Below are 25,320 nucleotides of genomic sequence, written 5' to 3' on the forward strand. Positions count from 1 at the left end.
CACCTTATAAAAATCTCTCTTTTATTCTCTTGGGAAGTCCTTATACATGCTTTTGATAAAAAATATCAGTTCTCTGATGATCAAGTAAGTTTTAATCAATCAATTTTAACTTTGGATTATCTTTTGTCTCCCAGGAGAATTTTCTTTTAATTGTAAATTTGACCCAACAAGTAAGAGAAGTGTAATATGTAACTACAATACATCAACAAAAATTTTCTTAAATTTAGTGTTTTTACTTCTTTATTAAATGAAATCCCAACAAAGCCCATGTGATCACAATCTTTTCAGTAAAAATACTTATGACATACAAATGATATCTATCATGCAGAAATCTCCCAATAATGAAAAATTTAAGCAATGAAATAAAATCTAAAAATAACAGCCATGAAGTTGACCCTTCTTGGAGGGTAAGCCTTGGTATAGTAAGGAACAAGCTGTCTAATGAGTGTTCTCTAACACCATAGACACAACTGCAACTCCGTAAACCCAACACAAGTCTTCTGCAAGACAACCCGGAAGCATTGTGGTCGTGCAAGAGAAGCTTAAATAACAGTTCCTAATAGTGAAGTTTAGTATATCACAGGTATAAAGTAGCCTGCATTGCAACAAGTCTGAACCCAGGAAAATATCAGCAAGTATTCGAGAACCTGTTATTTTCTGGAATTGGGTAGGATCAATGATAGGTAGAAAGAACATAATTGGGTACAGACTCAGTCTACAAGCCCTTACCTGACTGTCTTCCGTATTAAAGTCAAAAGATTGAGAGTCCATATTCCCCCTTAGTTTTCCTACCAGATCAGGCCGCTCCTCCCCCTTTACCATGTAGAAATAATTTTGAATATTTTCCCTTTTCATACAAACACCCACACAGTTCCACGCTCACAGCTGCTACTGGATGGCTTCTGGTGGTGCTGTGGGGAGGCAGACAGCCTCAGAGGGAATACTAGTACCCTTCTCTGGGGAAAGTCCCATGGAGTTGTTCCCTTTGTTTCGCTGGCTAGACTCCTGACCCTGCTGCCTCTCTTGCCTGAGGTCTGGGCATAACAGAAGCAGCTGATTGTGGCCTGCCAGCTGGTATCTGAGCAACTGCTTTTGGGCTTCCTTCCAATTCCCAGGATCCTGCAGGGTCAGCTGCTGAGCAAGAGATCCTGGAACACAGGTGAGCCCCTGGGATGTGATTCTGGGAATCCTCGGGGCAGGTGTAGCGGCTCCTTCCTCTGGGACAGCACGGCGACTAACGTTCCTTTTAGACACTCCATCCATTGACTGTTGGGAAAACTGGTTCTGCCTTGCCTGCATGACCTTTATCCTCATATCTATAAAAAGAAACATAAGGGAAGAATGGATTTCGTTTTTAATCAGATTACATGGCTTTCATGACTTATATATTTGACCATCATAGCAGCATAGTCAAAGAATAAAATACTGAACATCTATTTACCAATTCCTAAATAAACTTAGAAATATTTTTCATAAAAAGTAATATACCTCATACTCAGTTTGTAATTGATATTAGCCATGTAACAAAAATGTGATTATATCATTCTCAGAAAAAAAAATCACTCATACAATGTTATTAAGTTACAAGTATTTTTAATTGTAAGCATGGATCAAATCTGAAATCCACATCACAGCCAAGGCTAAGCATTAGGTCAACCAACACCAGTATTAAAGGAACTGAACTAAAAAAAACACTGGTAATTTTTAATAATATAAAATAACACATATTTGCAATGATAAAGAAAATCAATGTATGTTCCACACTAGCTTCACATATTATTCTGTATGTATTCTTAAAACAACTTTCTGGAGTATGGGGTCCTATGATCTCTGCATTAATTGTAAAGGAATTAAGACACAGATTAAGTAACTTTCTGAGACCAGAAATAAAGCAGGAACAGACCTTATATAAAAATTCAATTATTTGTCTGCACAGCTTTTGTGAAGCCAAGACTACACAATACTGTGTAATGATTAGGACAACCACAGAGAATTAAGAGGCAAATATAATAGTGAAAACTAGAGGGTGTGCATTCATTATCCTCTTCTACTAGTTGGCTGTGAGATGGTCATCCTACCTCTTAGCATCTCCTGACTCTAGTTGCATAACTTTATACTATCCTAATATGTATGGGACCATGTCGTGCATGCAAATGGCCACCTTTCATGTGTATTATTATTTACAACAATGAGAGATCTATCCCAATTCTTGGGAGGTAGTTAGTGCCCATTTAGCTTGCATTTTCCCTCTAGTCCTTTATTCTTTGGCCCTCAGCGCAGATGGCAATTGATTAACCGGTACATGACACAGTTGCAATCCACAGTTGCCTTGTTTAGTGTTAGGAGACAGTGCATCTTTATTTTAACATAAGAAACAGGGCACAGAGCACTTCAATTCAGTCTAACAGTGGATTGAAAAATGACATGAAGACTTAAAAATTGAATGGTTCCTATGAATATGTGAGTGATGCTTTTTATTCAGGGTGGAAAAATGAGAAGAGATCGTATAGCTCATATTATTTCTACAGTGCATAGATTAATATCTGAGAAGCACATGTTATTCATATCTCCTCTATCTCTTTCCATAGTCTTGTTGCATGCCATTTATCTTCCAGAGTCGCCTAACTATGGAATGATTCCTTTGCTGAGATCTATAGGAACTTTCTGGTCTCTCTAGTTTTCCCACAAGGTCTACAAATCTTTCCTGAAGTGTTTCTTGACAGCACAACTACATTGGTTGTTCAATGCACACTGATTAGAGTGTCTATGTAGCTGTCTCTACTATTGTCCATCTTCACGTGTGTGGCGGCTCATTCCTCCTCTAAGGTTTCTGAATGCCTTCAAGGGTGGAGCTGTTTCCTGTCATTGACTGTGCACAGTCCTTGTGCCCCCTCCTGTAGCCTTTACTGGACTCGATATCAAGTCCATGGCTACTGTTCCCACCAGAAGCAAAAGGCAGTTTACCAAGATCAGCAAATAACCAAGGAATAAGCATAAAAGTTGTCATATAGATGCAGACTTTAAAAGAAAACATGGGTTTTGAATTTTAATCCCTGGATAAAATCAATATCACTTCATACCCGAGGAATCAAACACTGCAAGTCACTTTTTTTCTCTCAGTCCCTTGAAGATGTTCTTAGTCTGGTTTTGAGAGACCTTTCTTGGAAATCCCCTGACATCTTATTTTTCAAGTTTATTAATGAAAGACTAATTCAAGACTAGCTTTCTTTTGCAGATCTCTAAACATTTTTAAAATCTCCCATGAATTATGTACATGGCTGCTCCAATCAGCAACATACCTGACAGACACCCCAGCTGAAATGAAAGTTCACAGTGTAAAGCCCAGGGAGCTGACCACCTCCCACTGTGAGCTTATAGACAGAACTAAGTCAGCACACATTATATGTCACTGCCGACATCAGAAGGAATCAGCTCCTTTGATCTTGGACCTCCACAGGAAGCTTAGATCTCAGACAAATTAGATAAAAAATAAATTTATAGTAGATATGTATCCTAAGGCATTCAGCTGAATGTTTGGGTTTAAGGGAAGGAAGGTTAGTGAGTATCGAAACATATGAATTAACATGCCTCCTTCCCACAAAGGCCTTGCTCATGGGTCTCCTCTAAAATGGAAACATGACTTCAGATTACTCAACCATGCTTCTTAGCATCCATTATCAGGTATGCTGAAACTTCTGGGAGAACATATAAGCTGTGGGCAAGAGGCATCTGTATTCTACTAACAGAAGGACACCATGTGTTGAGGACCTCCTGAGTGTATGCACATTAACTACAACTTCTGCAGCTCTCTTAGTCTCTTGACTTTCAGAATGTTCTCACACATCAACCACATGTTATGCCTCTCACATGTAATGTTTGCTCTGGTGAGTATCCTTCACTCATTTTTTTCTTTCTTTTTGATTTGCATCATGAGCATTAGCAACGAGTGTTCTCTCATTCTCTATCTTCATCTGAAATGCTCACATTTTTTTTTTCTTAACCCTGGTCTATGTATGGTGTTCAGCGTTGACTCACTGGAGTTCTTAGTAGGATTGTTTCATATGCGACTTGTGGCGTCTAAAGCAGAGGTTAGTAGAAGGAATCCATTCCTAACTTGTCAATAATGTTGAGAATCTTGCCCACACGTTACAGAAAATGTAAACATAGTTCAGAAACACTATTGCCTGTGTTCTCTTTAAATTCCATACTCCTTTATGTGGAAGTTATTGTTTAGTTTAATAAGCCACACATTGTTCATCAAAAAGTCAAGAAACTTAGAAAAAAGAAGACCAAGGAAGAAATATATTTAGTCTCTCACATAATGTCCCTAGCGCCCTGTACATTCTTGGTTTGGAGATACTTTATCCAGCTAATGTATGTCTGTGAAATTGTCTTTTTTGCTTCATTTTTTTAAAAAATGTAGCTCTAAGTAAACACTCGATAGTCAGGTTGACTTGTTTCTTGTGTAGAGTGCTTTGCTTTTGAATCTTTTTATGTTAACAAAGAAACGGGTTTTACGGTGTCATTTTTATATATGGGTTACTGTACTTTGCTTTCTTCTATTCCTCTTTACTACTGGCATTCTCTACAATTCTGTTTTGTTTCTTTCTTAACAGATTCTGTATCTAGCCCTACAAATGTAATATACACATATATTTCCATTATTGTATTAGTATACACTTATATTAATATCACATGATCTTAAGAATATTAACATGAATTTCAGCTCTCTGCTAGATCATAACATTCCCACACCCATGTCATCATTTTACTCAATTTATTTTAGAAGATTGGCTCTTTCTCATTGGTTTATACTTTATGATGAAATTTAAAGTCATCTTATGCCACTTGGCATTGTATAAAATGGTTGAAATTAGATTAATAGGTTTTTGTAAATATTAAATCCATTTACAAACATATCATTACCCCTGAATATACTCCTTAAACTATTTGGCAAAATATAGTTTTTAATAGGTTCACCATATCTTTCATTGTTATTTTTCAAAGTCAACCACATACTTAAGCCAATTTCATCATACTTCCAAAATGCGTCCCATTAGCTTATTATATTAGTTCACTTTGTGATGCTCTATGAAATACCTAAAAAAGGGAGGGTAACTTCACAAAATAAATCATCATCTTTAAATGCCAATATCATCTGCAAATGGTCTCCAACATTGTCTTTTTAATTTTGATTTACATCTGCCTACATTCCACAGTGTCAAAAAGGTGCTGTAAGAAGATATGACTAATTTACTTGTTCTGTCCTCATTTTGGTAGGAAATCTAAAGTTTTATTGTTAATCAAAATTTTGTAGCAATGAAACTGTTCAATTAGTGTGTATTTCCAGTTATTTTAGGAAAATAAGCACTAGATTTTATTCATGTTTTTAAAATGGGATATATTTACTCCCTTTTTTATGTGACACAGAGAAGCTATTAGTCATTGGTTTTCAAATACAGTTACCCTTACCTGTGGGCTTAAAGAAATGTCTTAAAGTTCTTTCCTGTTTTTTCCAGTGGTTTTTAACGTGATAATTACAGTGGTAAAAGAAGTTCTGCTTAGAGAAGATATAAATTTATATCAAAAGATAAGATAGATACAAATAAGTCTGCATTAAGTAGCCAAGAGAAGAGTATTGCAGCTCTCCCAAATAAAGGAGTATAAAAATTGTTTCATTTTGAATTTGAAAAAATATGACGAACTAGAGATGTGGACACATATGAGAACATTCTGGAAGGGAGGCCTTTGTTGTACACAGAGGATGCTGTCACTGAAGGTAAAGAGACGGGAGAAGAGGAAGACACAGATTGCTAGATAGTAAATGTGACTGTATTAAAGATATCGTGAAGTGAAGCAAAAGAAGAGTAGATCAAGCACACGAACAAAAATCAAATTGATAAAATTCAGCAATCAAGCTAGAGGGAAGGTGAGGAAGACTGAAGTAAGAAAGACAGAAAACGTTGAGGAGTGTCGCCTGGGAGACTCGGGTGTTATTAACCAGTTTAAGAGAACAAGAGGACAGAGAAAACACACTCCAGGTCTGAGTTTTCACAGCAATGAAAGGCGAATTCTCTGGCATTTCTACAAACTGGTGTCTGCACAGTGGACAACACGGCCCCTAACACATGAGATTGGAAACAGTGTAATACGATTCAGGACCTAGAGGGGTTAGCTATGTCATTTGAGATAATGCTCTTTTCCACCTTAGCACCCAGTTCCATATCTACATTCTGTAGTTGTGATTTCTTTATACTTATTGACCGAAATTCCTCTCTAACTGGCCATAAAATTGGGCCCCCAAAATGTTAGAATTTGATGTAAGACAGGGAACTAGGTAACATCTCCTTGAAATTACACGAAGGATGTGTAAGTTAGTATTTAGTAGATGTGATATTGTAATTAATATTTAGTATTATGGTGAGAGGAACACTAAACTTCACTAATCATTCATTCTACTGGGTTCTCACCCAAGTCTAACAAACGTGCTCTTGCCATATTGAACCTAATAGCTTCTGTTATGGGCTTGACCCAGGAATTATGTAACATTCTAGTACCCTTGGTCTCTATACATTATCAACAGTGTTCTGCCTTTTCCTACGGCCTGGTGAGAAATTTGTTCCGCATGTCTTTCAAAGCAAATGTAACTAACCTGCCCCAGAATTCTGGCACTGAGGGAATGACTGGATCATACTTCCATTAATTTTACCACTGAGACACTTCTCTGTAAGACTATGATAGATCTAGGGGATATCTAGGGGACCAGATTGCTGTGGCTGAGACAGTCAGGCCTACAAAGAGTTTCTCAAGGCCATAGGTGTTATAATAATGGCACACATTCAGTGTGTCTTAATCCAATACAAAAACAGTCCCTCTTTATTCGAAGGTAAGAACTTAGGGAAAGCTGTATGAAGAATAATGCATAGCATCTATTGTCTCAATGGGCAGGGTTTGTGAGCAAACTAACGAGTTAGGTTCTCCTAGTTCAGTGAATGCTGCATAGTGATGAGAAAACCCAACAAATCATAGCACATGCTTAACTCACTGTGTGCTATGATTTGTCCTGCGATATTTTTAGACACTAATTTTCTTAATTGATACAGAATTTGTGTAACACACCAACTGTGCAGAGTATTATTATGACGATTTTACAAATTTAGAAACTGTAAGGCATGGGGAAGCTTGTTGTTACGTTTGAGGACAGAAAGTCTGTCAAAGGGTATATTCAGAATGAAACCCAGTTTGTTTGACTCTGTAGTTCTGTTCTCTTGCTTGCCACATTCTCCTGCTCCCCCCCCCACCTGACAGTGGGGAGCAGTTAAGTCTGAGGAGTAGAAGAGAAGCCTTCGAGATGCACTTGGAAAGAGTCTCAGCATGTCGAACCCCATGGCAGTGGTGCGCCCTGTGGGCTCAATCTTCACACTTCACTCCTTCTTCCACTCTTGCATCCACACGGTTTGTGTTAGTAGTGGTGACATAACAAGTTTAATACCTAAACTCAGCCCTACCATCGACATGATCTCCAGCGCTGAGGTAGCTGTTCCTGAAGGAAGGCAGTGGTGAGTGAGACAGTCAACCACTTTATTAGGAAATGCCTAAAGTTTAAAAACACGGAGGGGAAAGGGAAACTAAAATGTCATGTAAATAGTGGAAGAAACAAAACTATTTATAACTTTTGATAATTAGGCCATTTTATAATCTAGACGAAACTTGGATGATGAGGAAACAAACCTAGGATAGTCCTCAGGGAGGCCTCAGACAACACATCTATTTTTAACTTGGATATCCTAATAAAATGGCTTCTTTGCTCCAATCTCTTCAGTCTAAACTGATCCCCAGGAGCCCCATTCCTTGTCTCATTCACGATAATTTATTAATAAGCTACTCCATGAAACCCAGGCATTTTGGAGTGTTTAAAATATTAATTTAAGCAAGGAGACTATGAGCCATGTAGATGACCATATTAGGTTAGGTGCAAGCACAGCATTGCCCCAGTCAGTGGCTGAAGAGGAGCTCATAGTGTCTGAAGGCAATTTCAAACAGAACCCTGAGCTGCGTGCAATAGAGAACAAGAGGCTTCCCCATCCAAGAGGTGAGTAAGTACCCCAGATCCCTATGGCTTGGTGTGAAATTCACAAAGAATTCTTGTGTCCTTTTCTGTTGCTTCATTCTTTATACTAGCTCATCCCCAGTTCATGCCTACACCCTATTATTATTATTATTATTAATTTTCATTATCATTTTTATTATTATGAAGAATAGTTTGAAAGACTGTGCTTTATAGCTAGCTACTTTTGAAAAAATAGAAATGGTATTTCCTTCATGGGAAATGGAACATTCAAAAAAGCTTCTCTGTGTATGTATAAGCACACACATGGACATAGAGACACACATGGACACACACATGTACTCACCTTGAGTGGTATATTATATGTGCTTTAACAAGTAAAGCTTGCCTGAAGATCAGAGGGTAAAACAGCCACACTAGTCAACCATACAGGCCAGGGAAGGGTGACACATGCTTTTAATCCCAGGACTCAAGAGACAGTGACAGATGGATCTTTGTGAGTTCAAGGCTACCCTGGGTGACATAATATCGATCCAGAAACAGATCCAGGTGTGGTGACTCACATTTTTAAACCCAGTCTCCCAGTACTAGAGAAGTGGAGATAAGAGTGATATGGCTAGGCAGAGAGAGGATTATAAAGGGGAAGAGACAGGAACTCAGTGGAGTGTGGAGTTTGAGGATTTGTGGAAACAAAATCTTGCACTTTTAGTATGAAGATTTGGTAGAGGTAAAACCACTATCTCTAGTGGTTGGCTGTTTTACTTTCCTGATCTTCAAACTGAACCCCAATATCTGTTTCTGGGTTTTTGTTGTTCGTGCTACACTCACCTGCAAGCACACAGCTGAATAGCTCATTCAAATATAATTTCAGACTGACAGATTTTGGTCAAAATGAACTCAGAACTATAAAACTGGTAATCCTTTTCTACTAGAAAACATATTATTTGACTCATAGGAAAACTAGAATTGTTTTTCTATTTAGAACATATGTTTTAAAATGTTTCAGAGTCATGGAAACTATGTGAATATTTTTCATACACAATGTTCATACTTGGCAAGCTCATATGCTCTGGTTACTGTATTCCCATTGTTCACCCTTAGTAGGCTAAAAGCCAGGCACTCAGCTGAGGCAATGGCTTCACTTTCTCTGCTTTATATCAGTTCTAATGGTAACTTAGCTGTGGGACAAGTACAAACACATACCACAGCACAGCAAATGATACATGCTGCTAACAGTACCAAGAAAAAACAAAGCAAGGTTAAGCAATACTGACTCACTTCTTGAGGGTTCTGCACTAAATCTAATTTGCACAGTGGGCATTTGGCAACTACACTCTCTGCTTTTCCAAACTCAATAATGTTGCCAAATTGGCAGCTTTGCAACAGCTAAGGGGAAGATTATACGCCTATACCCTGGCTTTCCCTTCTCTCTGTTAAACAAACTCAAATGTGAAACCAATAATCTTTCTCTACGAAAAGATATATAAATGTCAGTTCGAACAACTGGTTACTAGCTGAGTGAATGCGAGGGGCCTGTGTCTTCCTGGATTGGGGTATTATTTAATTAAGAAAAATTAATGAAAAAACAAAAAAGGGGCTGTAAACTAAAGCCCTTCATAGCCTGACACCAGGGAAGGAGGAACATTGTTAATCCAGAGTCGTCTTCACCGATTCATGCTTACCTTCCCTCATCACAGTGTCTTCTTTTGCTGACTTTACTTGTAGTCCTCGGTGTTTGGAAGAGTTACGGGTGTTCTTCTTTTGATCCTTAGCCTGGGATTCAGATATATCTTCAGGTTTTATTTCTGTATTGTTGAAAAAAAGGTTTTTTTCTATTGTTTTGTCAGATTAAAAGACATTTTTGTTTATAAGAAGGACCTAATTAAGATATCTTCTTCCCTGCTCCCATATCCACCCTTTCTCGATCTCAACCATCCCATTCCCCCAAGCTCTCCCCAATCCTCCCTTTCTCCCTTTTCTCCCCCCATCTTCCCTTTCCTCCAACCCCACCTCCACTCCCGTGCTCCCAACTTTTGCCCGGCAATCTTGTCTACTTCCAATATCCAGAATGATATGGGAGCAGGGAAGAAGATACGTTAATTAAGGGAGTCATTTTAGGGTTGACAAGAGACTTGGCTCTAGAGGGGTTCCCAGATGTCCAAGGAGATGTCCCCAGCTAGGTCCTTGGGCAGCAGAGGAGAGGGTGCCTGAACTGGCCTTATCCCATAGCCACACTGATGAATATCTTGCATACCACCATAGAACTCTCATCCGGCAATGGATGGAGATAGAGACAGAGACCCACATTGGAGCACTGGACTGAGCTCCCAAGGTCCAGATGAAGAGCAGAAGAAGGGAGACATGAGCAAGGAAGTCAGGAATGCGAGGGGTGTGTTCACCCACTGAGATGGTGGGACTGATCTAATGAGAGCTCACCAAGGTTAGCTCGACTGTGACTGATCAAGCATGTGATCATACCGGACTCTCTGAATGTGACTGACAATGAGAACTGACTGGGAAGCCAATGACAATGGCACTGGGTTTTGATTCTACTGCATGGACTGGTTTTTTGGGAACCTAGTCTGTTTGGATGCTCACCTTTCTAGACCTGAATGGAGGGGGAAGGGCCTTGGACTTCCCACAGGGCAGGGCACCCTGACTTTCTCTTAGGACTGGAGAGGGAGGGAGAAGAGGGGAGTGGGAGGGAAATGGAAGAAGGGGAGGAGGTGGAAATTTTTAATAAATAAATAATTTTTAAAAAAAGAAGGACCTAAATGTGCAGCTATTTCTGACACTCCTATCTCTTCCCATTGTATTCCATATTTAACAGGATGTATATAATATGCCTATAGCTTAAGAAAAGATTATATAAACACCCATCATGTATCACTAACTTTATGATATAAAATTATATTATCTGATACATTAGCAGCCACACATTACTTTGGAGTGCTTGAGACATAGCTAGCTTGAGTTGAGATGTATTGTAAATAGAAAATGTACACCTGATTTGAAAAAAAATCAAAACATCCAATTATTTTATATCCACTACACATTGAAATAATATTTTGGATATTTAGGATGGAGGTTATTTAAAACATTACTATACTTACTGCATTTTGAACAGTATAGCTTATGTCTTGTCAATTAGACAAGTCTACTTCAACAGCAAAAGTTGCTAAAACTTTTAATTAGAAGTAAATAATAGATTCAATGGAAGCATCCAAGAAATTTACAAGGAGTATATCAGAATTTTCACCCACTGTTAACCTGTTTGGACATTGTTGAGGACACCCCTTAGAGGGGCATGATTGAAACCATGATGCACAGGATGGCACTATTGCGGGGCAAGGCTTTATAATTTACCCATTTCTATGACTGTGAAATGCAACATTGACATCTCCAAAATTCAGTGTTGAGGGCCATGTAAACAAGTGTTTTGAAATATCAAAAAAAATGTCTTATGTAGCTTTATGACTTTGTGTTGGGTTATAGTTATAACTATTCTTAGCTGCATGTGGTCACAGTCAGTCCAGGGCCTGCTAATTAAACATACCTGCTGCTGAGACAATGGTCTTTCATCCTGACATTTGTATTTTAATAAAATGCCAGTAGCCAGGCAGGAAGTATAGGTGGGGTGATGAGAACAGGAAAATTCTGGGAAGAGGAAACGGTCAGTCTGCAGCCAACGCTCAGACAGAGAGGAAGCAAGATGAGAATGCCTTGCTGATAAAAGGTACCAAGCCACATGGCTACTACAGACAAGAATAATGGGTTCATGTATGATGTAAGGATTAGTTAATAAGAAGCCTGAGCTATCAGGTCAACCAGTTTATGATTAATGTAGATTTCTGTGTGTTTCTTTGAGACTGAATATCTTTGGGACTGGGAGGGACAGAAACCTCTGTCAACACATACCAGCTGATGAATGGGGCCTCCATCCTTGGACCACTAAGAACATGCACTTCAAGAGAACTGTATGACTTGATCCCCACTTTCAGTCCCATTCTCTTTCTGTCCCAGATGTGAACACTCATTACCATATATGCTCACATCATGATGGGCTCCACCAGCAGCCCTGACCACAGTCCACATTAACAGGACTGCCTCACTGCATACTTCCTCTTCAAAACTATGAGTTAAATAAACCTTTTCTGTTTTAAAGTAGCTGTTTCAAGAGTGTCATTGTAGTAACCTGAAACTGACTAACATAGCAATAAAACAAGAAAATCAACATTGGTGCATTCACATAATACAAACAGATATGTTCTTTGGGCTCGAAAAAGAAAATAAGATCCTCCACCTACCCCTGACTGAAAGGGCACTTCATTTCGATGTCTTCGTTCATCAGATAAATGTAAACATTAAAATACATCTATGGCCTGGCAAGTTGTCTCAATATAAAACATTTGCCACTTCAGTGTGAGGATGTGAATTCTGATGCGTAGAGTCCACAGAAGCAGGACATGTGAGCACATATATGGATTGTCTGCACTCCTACATTAAGATATGAGGTGGAAACAGGAGAGTTTCAGGAAGACAACAGGCCAGCTGGCTCAGCAGACCCAGTGGCCGGCAATAAGAGATCCTGTCTCAGACAAGGCAGAAAGTGAAGACATATATAGGATGTTCTAGGATTTCCACATGTTCCCCATGGGTGGTCTACCCTGACACTTCCACATACAAATATGCACGTGTGAGTACACATGAACACACACACACACAAATAAAAATGCAATACAAGATGCATAGAAAGAATTCTCTAAAGGAAACAAAATTGTGTGGTTGAACTTCAGGCTTAACTAGCTGATGTTGTACAAAACACAATTTTTACTTGAATTATTAGAAAGAATTACCAGGAAACAAATTTTGCATACTTTAGAAGTTAGAAGATTTATAAAACAATTGTGATTTGCTATTATATCAGTTGATAGTGTGAGAATTCAAAGTGCACTGGAAACTTAGAGTTTTGGGAAATGCATCACTAGCTAGGAATTTTACAGATTTAGAATCCATTTATAATATTTATATCATTTTAAATTTTGTGTATGTTTGTTTATATGTGTGTGGCCATGTACAGGTGTATAAAGAGATCAGAGACATTGGATCCCTTTGAGTTAGAGTTACAGGCAATTTCTAGTTGCCTGCTGTAGGTGCTGAGAATCAAACTTGAGTCCTTTGTAAGAAAAGTGTGTGCTCTCAGTTTCTGAAAAATTTCTCCAGCTCTACAATTTCTAATTCTTCATGATTCATGATGATATTAACAAAAATTCTTTCTAATTTGTAGAATAAAATTTGTCAACATTTAGAAGCCTGCCTGAATTACTAAAATGATATTCATGGGGCCACGATATAATACTTCAAACTCATGCATGGGTAAAAGCCCCATTTAAAGTATAAGATAGGAATATTTTATAAAGAATAAACTGCAAAGGAGACTACTATCTTTCATATAATGAAACACAAAAAGTACTTTAAAATGGACATCAAAAGACACAAAACAAACTCACTTTGTCAAGTTTAGATATATGATAAAAGTGTATCTAATGCTCCAAAGTCAACTATGATTCTTTCTTATTCTTTGTCTGTGTGAGGCTGGTTGTCTTCACCGAGTTCAGCATGAATATGCCCATCACGCTATCAACACTGCAGCGGCTGGAAAGTCTAATTAGAAAGCCACTAGAGGGGCTGAGAAGAATGCAACAGCTTTCACTATGTTTTGAACAATCAGTATTTTAAAGAAAAAGGTTAATTACATTTATAAGCAATACACGCTTGTGTAAATTAATTGGTAACATTTAAATACTCGGTTTTAACTTCTTACATGGAAATACTGATGGATAGAGCGCATACAGAAAAAAGCTGCTTGGGTTCTCAGTAATTAATCACAATCCAATGAGACAAAGCAAAATTGAAAACTAAATGTATCATTAAGTCGGAGAATTATGTCCTCCTAGAATGTTGAGAAAGAGCACGACTCTAATTCTAAGAAATTAATGATTGTTAATTTTAGGTTCAAAAAGCACAAGATGCATATTATATAAGGAGGCACTTTAGATTAACTACTGTAATCTTCACTGAAGGTCCTTCCAAGTGTTTCATAATTTTTAAACATGTCGATAACCTCCTAGAAAAATAAAATGTACTACAGAGAAATGTATCCACAGATATTGACAGGTTTGATGAACAGAAAGGGACCGGGATGAACAACTTATATACTGATAACTGTAGGAAGAAGCTACTTCTAGAACTGAGCGATAGGATTCACAAGGCTTAGTGAGTGGCTTGTGGAATTAGGTATTAAATTTAAATTAAATTAAAATTGATTAATTAATTAATTAAATTATTAAATTAGAATTTTACAATCTACTTCACAGGATCATATGACATAAAAGATCATGATAATCCACCTTACAAACCAGAAAATACATAAATATATACACTCAACATATATACACATACATACAAACACACATGCAAACATAGCTACAAGAGCACACATATACATAGAAACATACACACAGACATACACAAACACATCCTCACTCATATACACATGTACACACATACATACTCAATACATGCTCACATACACAAACACACACATAGACACATAAATACGCACAAATGTAGATAGAACTTACTGCAAGTTTAAACACTAAATAAAATAGAAACTGAAGTTCAAGACATTACAGGCAATACAGTTCAGAACCCCTTTGAGACTGTACTCCCTTATAGAGGATGAAGATTTTGCTAGTAGCTAATCCAGCCCTGGTCATCAGGATGGAGAGAGAGACAGGGTCTCCAGACTGAATGCTGTCAGATATGGTATTTATCAATTAGTGCCGGCCTTCTCTCAAATAGCCCTTGAAAGATCAAACACAGTGGCCATCCTAGTAATCAGGCCTGGCTACATCCCATGGGGTTCCTGTATTTGAATCTTTTCCTATTGCCTTTACTCATCATGACACTTTTTAGGTAGTGACTGCTTAAGGTTGAGGTTTCATGCTGGCTACTCGCATCACTACTGTTTCTTTGTGATACTCAGAGGTGCACAGTGTGAAGTTTGGGTGTCAGGAGGGATTTTTCAGTAATTTATCTGCCACCTTTTCCTCGAAGCTCCACCCGAGACTCCCCTCAGAGTGCGTGTTAACTTACAAACATGTCGTTCTGCTTCTGGGGAAATGATTGAGGAGGTACACGGTTTTTATTGTGGTGGTGGTGGTTTGTTTGGTTGGTTTTTACTTTTTCAAGACAGGGTTTCTCTATAGCTTTGGAGCCTGTCCTGGAATGCACTCTGTAAACCAGCCTTTGTTTCAAACTCCAGAGATCCACCTGACTCGGCCTCTTGAATGCTGGGATTAAAGGCATGTGCCACCGCTGCCTTGTTGAGGCACATGTTTTTTGTATCTTCTCACTTGCACTGACTTTCCTCCTTCCAGGGAGTTTGTCTCCGTGTTTTTTCTTCTTTGACTCTCACAGCTATGTACCCAAGACAGTCGGAAGGCTATGTACCGAAGTGTGACCTTGGACATCTGATCATTTTGTCCCCACCTCAGGAATGTGAGTATTGGGGTTTTAGATGTGACACACAATGCCCAGTAGTATGAGGTCCTCAGAATCAAACTCAGGATTTCCTTCACGCTAGGCTACCATTGTATGTTGCGAGCTGCATTCCTAACCCAGCTCTTTAACATGCCTCTGATAGGGTCACTTGCAAAGACAAGGTTGTGCAGTCAAACCACATGGGTTTTCTGCGGTGTGTGATAATACACAGGTTGCTTACCCTTACTGGATATCACTCCTCAATACCTCGATTGTAGGAATAATAATCACTACCTCTTCCAATAAGTTGTTTAAGGAATTAATAAACTTATTGATCTAATGCACTTAGAACCTGATCAATAAATGTAATAACTTAATATAATTGTTAATATTAAAGATCAGACAGTGCCCGTCTTTATTATATTAATTGAAACAGTGGATTCCATGTAGTTGTCTAAATCACAAAATGATATAAAATTTCTTTTGAAGACAGACAAATCATTAATATATTATACATGATTACTTCAGACATTTTTACCAACCCCCTCCTCTGAACTACATACTTCTATTTTTGTTTTTCCTGAACCAGCAGCATATGAGACAGCTCAGAGCCAGCCATGACACCACTGAGCACAGGGACAAGGCCAGGATGATAGTGGATCTCTCCTTGTGGGTCACTGGTAAGACAGCAAAGGTCTTGGATCGAGCTGTAAAATTAGCACCTGTTGGGGAAGGAAAAAAAAAAACTTTCAATAACATTAAGATAGCAATATATAGCACAGAGCAGGCATGTGTAAAGTATTTCTTTAAAGTTATTAAGCAGATGAATCAATGCTAAATTTAACTTTCATGTTCTAGAAGAAGTCTAAAATGACAGTAAGAAGTCATAAGTTTCTGTCCTATTGTGATGAGAAACCCTTCTGAGTCCTTAATTTGATGCTCAGACCTACTTTTTCTGTCACTGCAAAATTATAACTTCATTCACCCTTAAGGCCTAGTTATGAGAAAACATGTTCTTTGCTCCAGAATGGATGGAACTACTCACTTTAATAATAGTCACATGATGGAAAAACTCATCATAAATAAATAAAAATTAAATAATGGGAATCTGGAATCTGCCTACAGCCCACAAAGTAATACTCTCCACCTCAAAGCACACAAAGAGTGTGGATAGTACTTTAGAAGATGTTTTTTTCGTTTTGTGTGTGTGCATATGTGTGAACTTGTATGTGCACTTGTGTGTAAGTGCTGGCAGAAACCAAGAATACCACACCAGATCTCCTGGCACTGGTATTGCTGATATTTGTAAGTTCTCTGACATGGGTGATGGGAACGAACTCAGGTGCTCTTTATGAGTAGCACATGGTCTTACTGGCTGAACCACTTATCTATCCCAGATGGGATGGTTTTATATATAGTCAAACAAATAAACGAATTTGAAATTTGAAGTTTGTTGAATTTGCTTACAGTGTTCTTCACACCAGGTCACATGTTCTGTACACATGATGCTAAGAGTCCCAAAGTTAAGAACATTGCTATCAGTAACTGGTGAGCAGCTGCAGATACTGCTTCTGTGACTGTGGGTGGTGAGGCAAGGCGAGGCACTACTGAGAGAGAGAGAGAGAGAGAGAGAGAGAGAGAGAGAGAGAGAGAAGAAATACCTTAAACCACATATTTTCAGTAGATTAAAACTATGGTTCTCATCCTATTATTGTGTATAAAAAAGACACAAAAGAATTTGTTTAAGAACATTTAAAAAAATCTAGATGGAAATGTTTGTGTTAGTTTTATTTGTAACTGACCAAACTCAGTCAAATGTCCTTCAAGAGAAGACATCAGCAAAATGGTTGATCCATGGAATCAACTCTCTGCTCACTCAGCCCAGAAGAGAAGGTGATAAAGTGATGGATATGCGGAGGATGCTAAATCACCTCCAATAACGAAATTTAACATTAAATGTGGTGTTCTGAAGGAGAATGTTGTCTACATGGCAGACTCTGTTTATACAACATACTAAAAAAGACCAAACTGTGGATACAGAACATGCTAGTGTTTTTCAGTGGGCAGGAGGCTGAACTGTGTGCACAAACAGGGCAGAAGTTCCCGGAGAAATAGTGAAAATTATCTGTATCTTGATCGTTTTGCTGCTTACAGTAATCTATACAAGTATTTCAAGTCATTAAAAACCCAGAAACATCCCATTTAACCACATTGGAACACAGGACTTAACTCCTTAGGTCCAAATGAGAAGCAGAAGGAGGGAGAACATGAGCAAGGAAGTCAGGATCAGAGGGAATCTTCATCCGACGATAGATGGAGATTGAGACAGAGACCCACATTGGAGCACTGGACTGAGCCCCCAAGGTCCAAATAAGGAGCAGAAGGAGGGAGAACATGAAAAAGGAAGTCAGGACCGCGAGGGGTGCGTTCACCCACTGATACAAGTGGACTAATCTAATGAGAGCTCACCAAGGCCAGCTGGACTGGGACTGAACGAGCATGTGATCAAACCGGATTCTCTGAATGTGGCTGACATGGGGGCTGTCTGAGAAGCCATTGATAATGGCACTGGGACTTGTTTCCTCTACATATACTGGATTTTTGGTATCCAGTCTGTTTGGATGCTCACCTTCCTAGACCTGGAGGGAGGGGGGAGGAACTTGAACTTCTCACAGGGCAGGAAACCCTGACTGCTCTTAGGACTGGAGAGGGAGGAGGAAAGGGAGCGGGGGGAGTGGGAGGGTATTGGGAGGAGGGGAGGAAGAGGAAATTTTTATAAATTAATAAAAACAAAACAAAACAAAACAAACTTGTCTATAGTCTCAGAAGCTGAATGCATTAATTATTAAGATAACTATATGAGAGCACAGTAATCAGAATTTACCACATAGTATGCTTTATATTTATGTATTACCATATTCAACTACTTTAAATATTAAAAATGAAAAATCAGGATGATTATTTGCTTGTGATCATGAGTTATAGCTGGCTTTTCTTCAAATAGCTAATTCAAAACAAACCTCGATCTCATAAAAAAAATAAAGCAAATTGTTATTTTCTCTACTCAAAGACACATCAAGCATTTTTTTCCATGTAATTTCCAGGCATGTGCCTGACAATTTGTTTGGAAGCTACAATTAGATGTTAGATGTGTTGACTCTGTGCTGACTCACCTCAGGGCTCCCAGAGCTGTTGTAATAACATCAGGTACAGTGGCTCTCTTGTGCAAGCATATAGCTTAGTTCTGAGCTGAACTTACCTTGTTTATTGTGAGCATCTGCATAAGGCCAATTACCCCCAAAAAAAGGAGGAATGGATTTTGCTAGGTGCTCAAGGAAGTCAGTCAAAATTCTTAATTCTCCTTCCCATTTTTATTAATAATAGTGACACTAATTGTCCTGCTTTATATAAGATATGTAAGATATGTATGTAAATGATTCAATATATGCATATGACAAATATTCATAAAAAATCAGAATACAATACACTCCAGAAAAAATAACACAAATGAATATGATGAGGGAAAGCATTCCGAAGGAAAAAATGGTCTAGAAGGATTTTTAAAGGCCTAGCACATTCATAAATAAAAACAGAAGAAGATAGAAGCTAAGGTAAAATACTGAAAGCCAGGGAACTTTTCACAGGCATTAAACGTCAGTCAAGACACTCTAGCTAGCATTCTGACTGTAATGGATTGTAATTAAGGGAAGATTCAAGGCTGAGAAGTGATATGAGTCACCTGGATACAGATTAATCTGTAAGGTATGTAAAACACACCATCATCACCACAGCAAACAATGAATGGTTGAGAAGTCAAAGACATTGAAATCCAACTGTAATCTGAGAGATAACAGAAGTCCATGGTGGAAACACCTGACCTTCATGTATTTTTTATTAATTAAATTTTTTCATTTATTTACATTCTGACCACATTTCCCTTCCCTATTTTCCCCTTCCCTTCCTTCCCGCTTCCCCTATCCACTCCTCTGTCTCCATTCAGAAAGGGGCAGGCCTCTCATGGGCATCAACAAAGCAAGGCATATCAAGTTGAGTGAGAACCAAGATTCTCCTTCGGCATCAAGGTTGGGTAAAGCAACCCAGCATGGGAAATAGGTTCCCAAAATCCAGCTCAAGCACAAGGGACAGGTCCTGATCCCAATGCTGTATGGTCCCACATACAGACCAAGTTACACAACTGTCACACACATGCCGAGGGCCTAGGTCAGTTCTCATGTAGGCTCTCTATCTGTAGATAAAGGAGTCTACAAAGCAGACCCCAGCTAAGACCCTAGCAATAGTGGAGAGGGTGCCTGAATTGGTCTTCCCTCATAATCAGGTTTATGACTACCTTAATTATCATCAGAATGCCTTTATCCTGTAACTAACAGAAGAAGATGCAGAGATCCACAGCTTTCAGATATTGTTAACAATATAATATTAAAAGCAATCCTAATATACTCACTTTTCCATCAGCAAATACTTCTTTGTGCTAGATAGTTCCATAACCTGGGGATATATCACTCAAATATATTCACCTAAGCAGAATTCCTGTCCCTCAGAAACTCAAGTTCTAGTAGGGAACCTAGCCCACAAACTATAGACAAACCAGAGCGATGTATACAAACTACAATGGACATGGCCATGAAGAAAACTAAAGTAAGGAGGGTAGACAACAGAACTACAAGCAGTGGGGTGTCAGGAGGGGGAATCACAGACTGGGTTGTCCAAATTGGACTCTGAAGATAAAACATTTGAAGGGAGACTTGCTGAGTGAATCATGTGGACTTAAGGAAAGTCTTCATATGAAATGCTAATTACAAGCAAAATTCTTTAGATTAAATAAGGTATGGCAAGGGAAAAGATCCTGGCCCTTGTGATTCACCAAAGAACTTTATGTCTAAAGGTAGTAGCAAGAATAGTCACAGCCCATACCATGGGGGCAAATGTGGAAGGCCCAGGTGGAACACCAACACCACTAGCCTCTACCGATCACCATTTAATAAACAGTATCTCAGGAAGGCATAAGAGAAAAAGTTGGATTCATTAGTGCATAGAAAGGACTCAAGAGGATCCCATACAGACACACTAGATTTCTTTAATTTCACAGCTCCCCAGGGAGCTAAAATACTTCTAAAATAAAATGATCCTAAGAGTGACACCTGCTTCAAAGACTCATGGTCCCATATGATCAACATGATGTCAGTAGTGATTAAAGAAGCAGAGTATTCAATTATTTGCTTTTCTTCCCTTTTGTCTTTTAAAGCTTCTATTTTAATTTAAACCTTATAAAAATCTCTATATGCAGAGCTTTGCCTCAGAGACTTAGCTTTGACAAGTGCTTAATAATAATAGTATCTGGGTTTATCAAATACAGGCCAATAGTTACTATTTCAGAGTCTTTTAATTTGTTATTTTGGAGAAGATCAGCACATCACAAATTATTTTTGTCTGGTAAAGATATAAAAGGTATCTGTGAACATGTAACTCAAAGATTATGCCTTTCTTTCTCTATCGCCACTGACAATTGTCTTTTTGTATATCTCTACATGAAATTTTAAATCAAAAATCTTCTAGAATGCCATTGCTATTGTCTTGATTCCCTTACTAATGAATTAAACTACTTATAGTCAAGTGTTCATTATATATTTCCACCTGAGACACATTAGATATATTTGAAGACAGACATTTTCAAATGCCTTATATAAAGGGTAACTGGATCATTTTACAGTTTAGCCATGCCTTCTATGAGTGCTTTCAGGTACTGGAATGTCAACAGGTCTTCTTTCCATTTTCCATGTAGAAAGGATGAGGGAAACAGGACCCAAATTTGGGTCCATAATATTCAACAGCCCAACTGTCTCATGAATTTCTAATGAGTGTAAGTCACATAGAAGAGAGAAAAGGAGAAGAAGGGAGGAAAGGAGAAAAAGAACGGAGATGTGACATAAATGTCAGCCCCAACAGGAAAATGTACATTTAGAGTATTTTTCATGAAGTACCCCTTGAGCCCTAATTTTCAAAAGAGGTCTTACTTATACTTGATAGTTTGGCCAAATCACCATCTTCTCTAAATTGTGATTGCTTCTTATTCATGAAAGGGGCCATTCCAGTCACAAAGGAGAAGAGCTGCTTTTTCAGAAAAAAACAGATTTACTAGAACACAGGCCTGAAATTACCTGGAGGGGACGTAACAGTGAAAACAAAGCGCCAGTTGGACCCAGAGATCAAGACAGCCAGTCTGGAGAAGCTCACATAGCCATCCTGTGTTTCTGCCTGGGTGCATCCTATGAACAAATTGAAAACTGAGGTGATAGTTACTAAAACGAGAACAATATCTTGAAGTCTTTTCTTGAATCAGGGAATTGAATAATAAAGCAAAGTATTTCAAAAAGTATTAAAAAGAACACAGTATCTCTCCATTTCTTCTTAGACAAACCCTGGAACCAAATAATTCAAAACAAAATTTACTGAAAGAATAATATTCAAAACACTGTTCTTTATAAATAGCTGTGCACAGTCTATATAAAAATGTTCTACAATATGTTATAATAAATATTCTTAAGTAAATTATATAATTTATGGTAAGATTGTAGCCCCAAATATACCTTATTATAAGCTTATATTCCTAACTACAACTATGCATTTGACTTTTTTCTTGATACATTTCTATCATGTGGTTGGGTTTATAGGTTAGTAGTAGAATGCCTGTCTAGCATATGAAACATGCTGAATTCAAACAGTAGCATCATCAAGAAATAAATTCTGTTATTTGTTTATGGCAGTGATTCTCAACACGTGAGTCATGATCCACACAAGGGTCACTTATCAGATATCCTGCATATCAGCTATTTATATTATGATTCATAACAGTAGCAAAATAACAGTTAAGAAGCAGCAAAGAAATAATTTTGTGTTTGGAGGTCATCAGATCATGAAGAACTGCATTAAAAGGTTGCAGCATTAGGAAGGTTGAGAACCACGAGTTCAGGGGTTCTCTCTCTCTGTTTAGGGAATCTGCATTAATGCAATTGTAGGGTTAAGCTAGTACATCAAGATGACAACAACCTGTCATCAAGTCATGAAAGGAAGAGTACACTGCTTTAGCAAGACAGATTGCGTGTGACTTGGTTTCTCTGAATTAAAAGAAAGGGTTTAAAAGAAGAGATACAAAACTTACGGTTTCTAATGAAGTACTCATACCTGAAGTTAAAGTGGGCAACTTAACTCCTGCTCACATCCCTATACCATAAACTGCCTTATATCCACTACACCTAAATTACTCTGCAAGTTAATAGCTCTTACACTTCTCTCTGAGAACGCCACTGTGGTGGACAAAGAGTTAAAAGAGTGCTCTTAAAGTTTCTGAATTTGATTGTGATGTCTATGGCTGAAAAGAATCATAAAGATTTAGTACATTTAGTGTTAACATTTTTCAATTCAATTGCTCAGTCCTTTTTATGAAAACAATGTCTTTCCTCATCAGTTTTGCAGCGCTAACTAAAAGTTTCTTTACACAAACCGTATTTTCTTCCATCTCTGGAGAGTCCCAAAATAAATAAAATCCCTAGAAAAATGAAAATAAATAAGCCAAGACTCAAATAAATGATAGGCGCCTAAGATAAATGTACTTTATACTCTTTAAAACCTATATGCATCAAAATTATGGTCAATAAACTCTTGCAAACAATGAGCTTCAGTGTACAGATGTTCAACATGAAATCATTTGCTGCAGTTTTTCCTTTGACAAACGTCCTTATTGTTCCCATCTTTGGAAGAATGCAAAGCAGCATTTAATCGAAATGTGTCCGTCGAGTACTGTGGGTTTGCCTCATAGAACAGCCGCCAAACTGCCTAATGGAAAGTACTTTAGCTCCAAATGGGTTTGCTTTTGCGTTAAATACCAGCTTGCCTTACAGATCTCCACGAAGATTCCCATATATATCTATGATATTTTCAGATTTGAAGCATATGCGCCCAAAAGCTGAAGCACTTGCTGCCAAGTACAGTACGTTACTCCAGGGTCCATCATATCTTTGGAATGGCTGTTATCAAATATACAAATGTGTTGACAGGCTCCCTGATCAAGCTGGTATTAACAAGGTACTGACTGAGAGACCTCGGGATGAAGTGCGGAGGCAGGCTGCAAAACAGCACTGAAATTGGGTTATAAAGCCACCAAGAGATCACACCTAGGTGTGTTTCTGCAGAGTATATGGTTTCTAAAATCCTTTCACACCCCAGCATCTTTCATCACCAACTCACTACTTGAAATACATGTTAGCAAACTGATATATCAATAATACTTGGAAAATATTTTTAAATGTGGGTTATTTTTCTGCAATTGTGATCCATAATTGAGTTTTCATAGGATCCAGGGAGACCCCTTAAATTAATTGCCTTTGTATATTAACCCACTGTTCTGTATTGATGGCATGTTTTTCATTGAGCAGGGACAAGAACAGAAAACACAGACCCTAAAATGCAGAATAAAAGTCTTAGGACTACACAGAGAGAATATTTCTATGGGTTGCTTTTTTTCTCTGGGAATTACCTGAAGTAAGTTAGTAAATCCTTTCAAAATTGTTTAAATCCCATTCTTTATGAAATTAAGGAGAAATATTTCAATAATAGGAAATAAAGATGTGTGAGCATTATAAAACACAAAAGTATATAATTTTTATCTTGTTTCATCACACACAAAAAATTGAATATTTCTATCAACTTTTCTATTGGACATCCTGAAACAGGCCATCGTAGTAATATCAATCCAAGTAGGTTAGATTGACAAAATGACAAACTTATTCCTGCTTCATTTACATTTCATAACCACAATATGATTTTAAGATAGTTAGTGAAGTCATCCTTAGGATAAATGAAAGTACATAAAAGAAGGTTGATTTGGAAGAATTTTTAGAAAAGCATGAAGCGTAGTGTCTAAAGAATGGATAGTACTGGAAAACTTGTCGAGTATGACCAAGGTAGTGAGTATACACAAGATACAAAGTATGAGTGGGGTATGGCTGATAAGTTATGCAGTATGAGAACAGAATGAAGCATTAGTAAGAAAACAACAAATAAATACAGAATGAAATATAAGTGAAAGCTAGATATGAGTAAATTCTAGAGAAGGTAGAGGCAGATAAGTTCCACCAATCATGTACTATGTGAGGTTATCTTTTGTAGATGATACTAAATATGAAAAAAACTGGATATCATTATATCTTAAGCACTACCTATACTGAAACACAACCAACAGCAACAACAACATGACATTGAGCAATGGACAGAACAGCAACATCCAAACAGGAACTTCACAACTCTGTCTTGATACAGGTTTGAATGTTTAAATTTTGTATTTCCCAGCCCTGAATTGCTTATTAACTTGATTTCTCCAATATGTGGCTTGTTCCAGAAAAATGACGCAAGGCATCTTTGACCTTTTTCCCTGATATTTTAAATCTTAGTTCCAGACTGTATTATTTAGATAAAGAAACGACCCAGAGCAAAATCTGTGATGTCAATATGCATGTTAACTCTATCAAAGTGAAAAGGGTGAGAAGAAACTCTACATCTAACCTGTCTATGAGTAGATTCTCACCAAATGCATGTGTATATGAGCAGTTATGACAATGTACAACATAGCACTTTATGGAATTAGTGAAAATTAGCCATCAGGGAAGAAATTTCCCGATTGTTTTAAGATTTAT

General features: G+C 37.9%; 1 protein-coding gene across 2 annotated transcripts in view; it reads right to left on the bottom strand.

Annotated features, from left to right (window-relative positions):
- Positions 1-222: 222 nt before the first annotated feature.
- Positions 223-25,320, bottom strand: part of Pkhd1 (PKHD1 ciliary IPT domain containing fibrocystin/polyductin) — a 456,733-nt gene continuing 431,635 nt past the window's right edge. For both annotated transcript variants that reach the window (XM_087898011.1, XM_087898010.1), the window contains exons 64-67: positions 21,790-21,897; positions 16,177-16,335; positions 9,751-9,873; positions 223-1,316 (exon numbers count right to left, since the gene is read on the bottom strand). In XM_087898011.1, the coding sequence (XP_087754137.1) occupies positions 889-1,316; positions 9,751-9,873; positions 16,177-16,335; positions 21,790-21,897 (818 nt within the window). In that variant the 3' untranslated portion in view covers positions 223-888. The remainder of the gene's footprint in view (positions 1,317-9,750; positions 9,874-16,176; positions 16,336-21,789; positions 21,898-25,320) is intronic.

Source organism: Myodes glareolus, chromosome 18 (genome assembly GCF_982192425.1).
Source record: "Myodes glareolus chromosome 18, mMyoGla1.1, whole genome shotgun sequence".
NCBI classification, from domain to species: Eukaryota; Metazoa; Chordata; class Mammalia; order Rodentia; family Cricetidae; genus Myodes; species Myodes glareolus.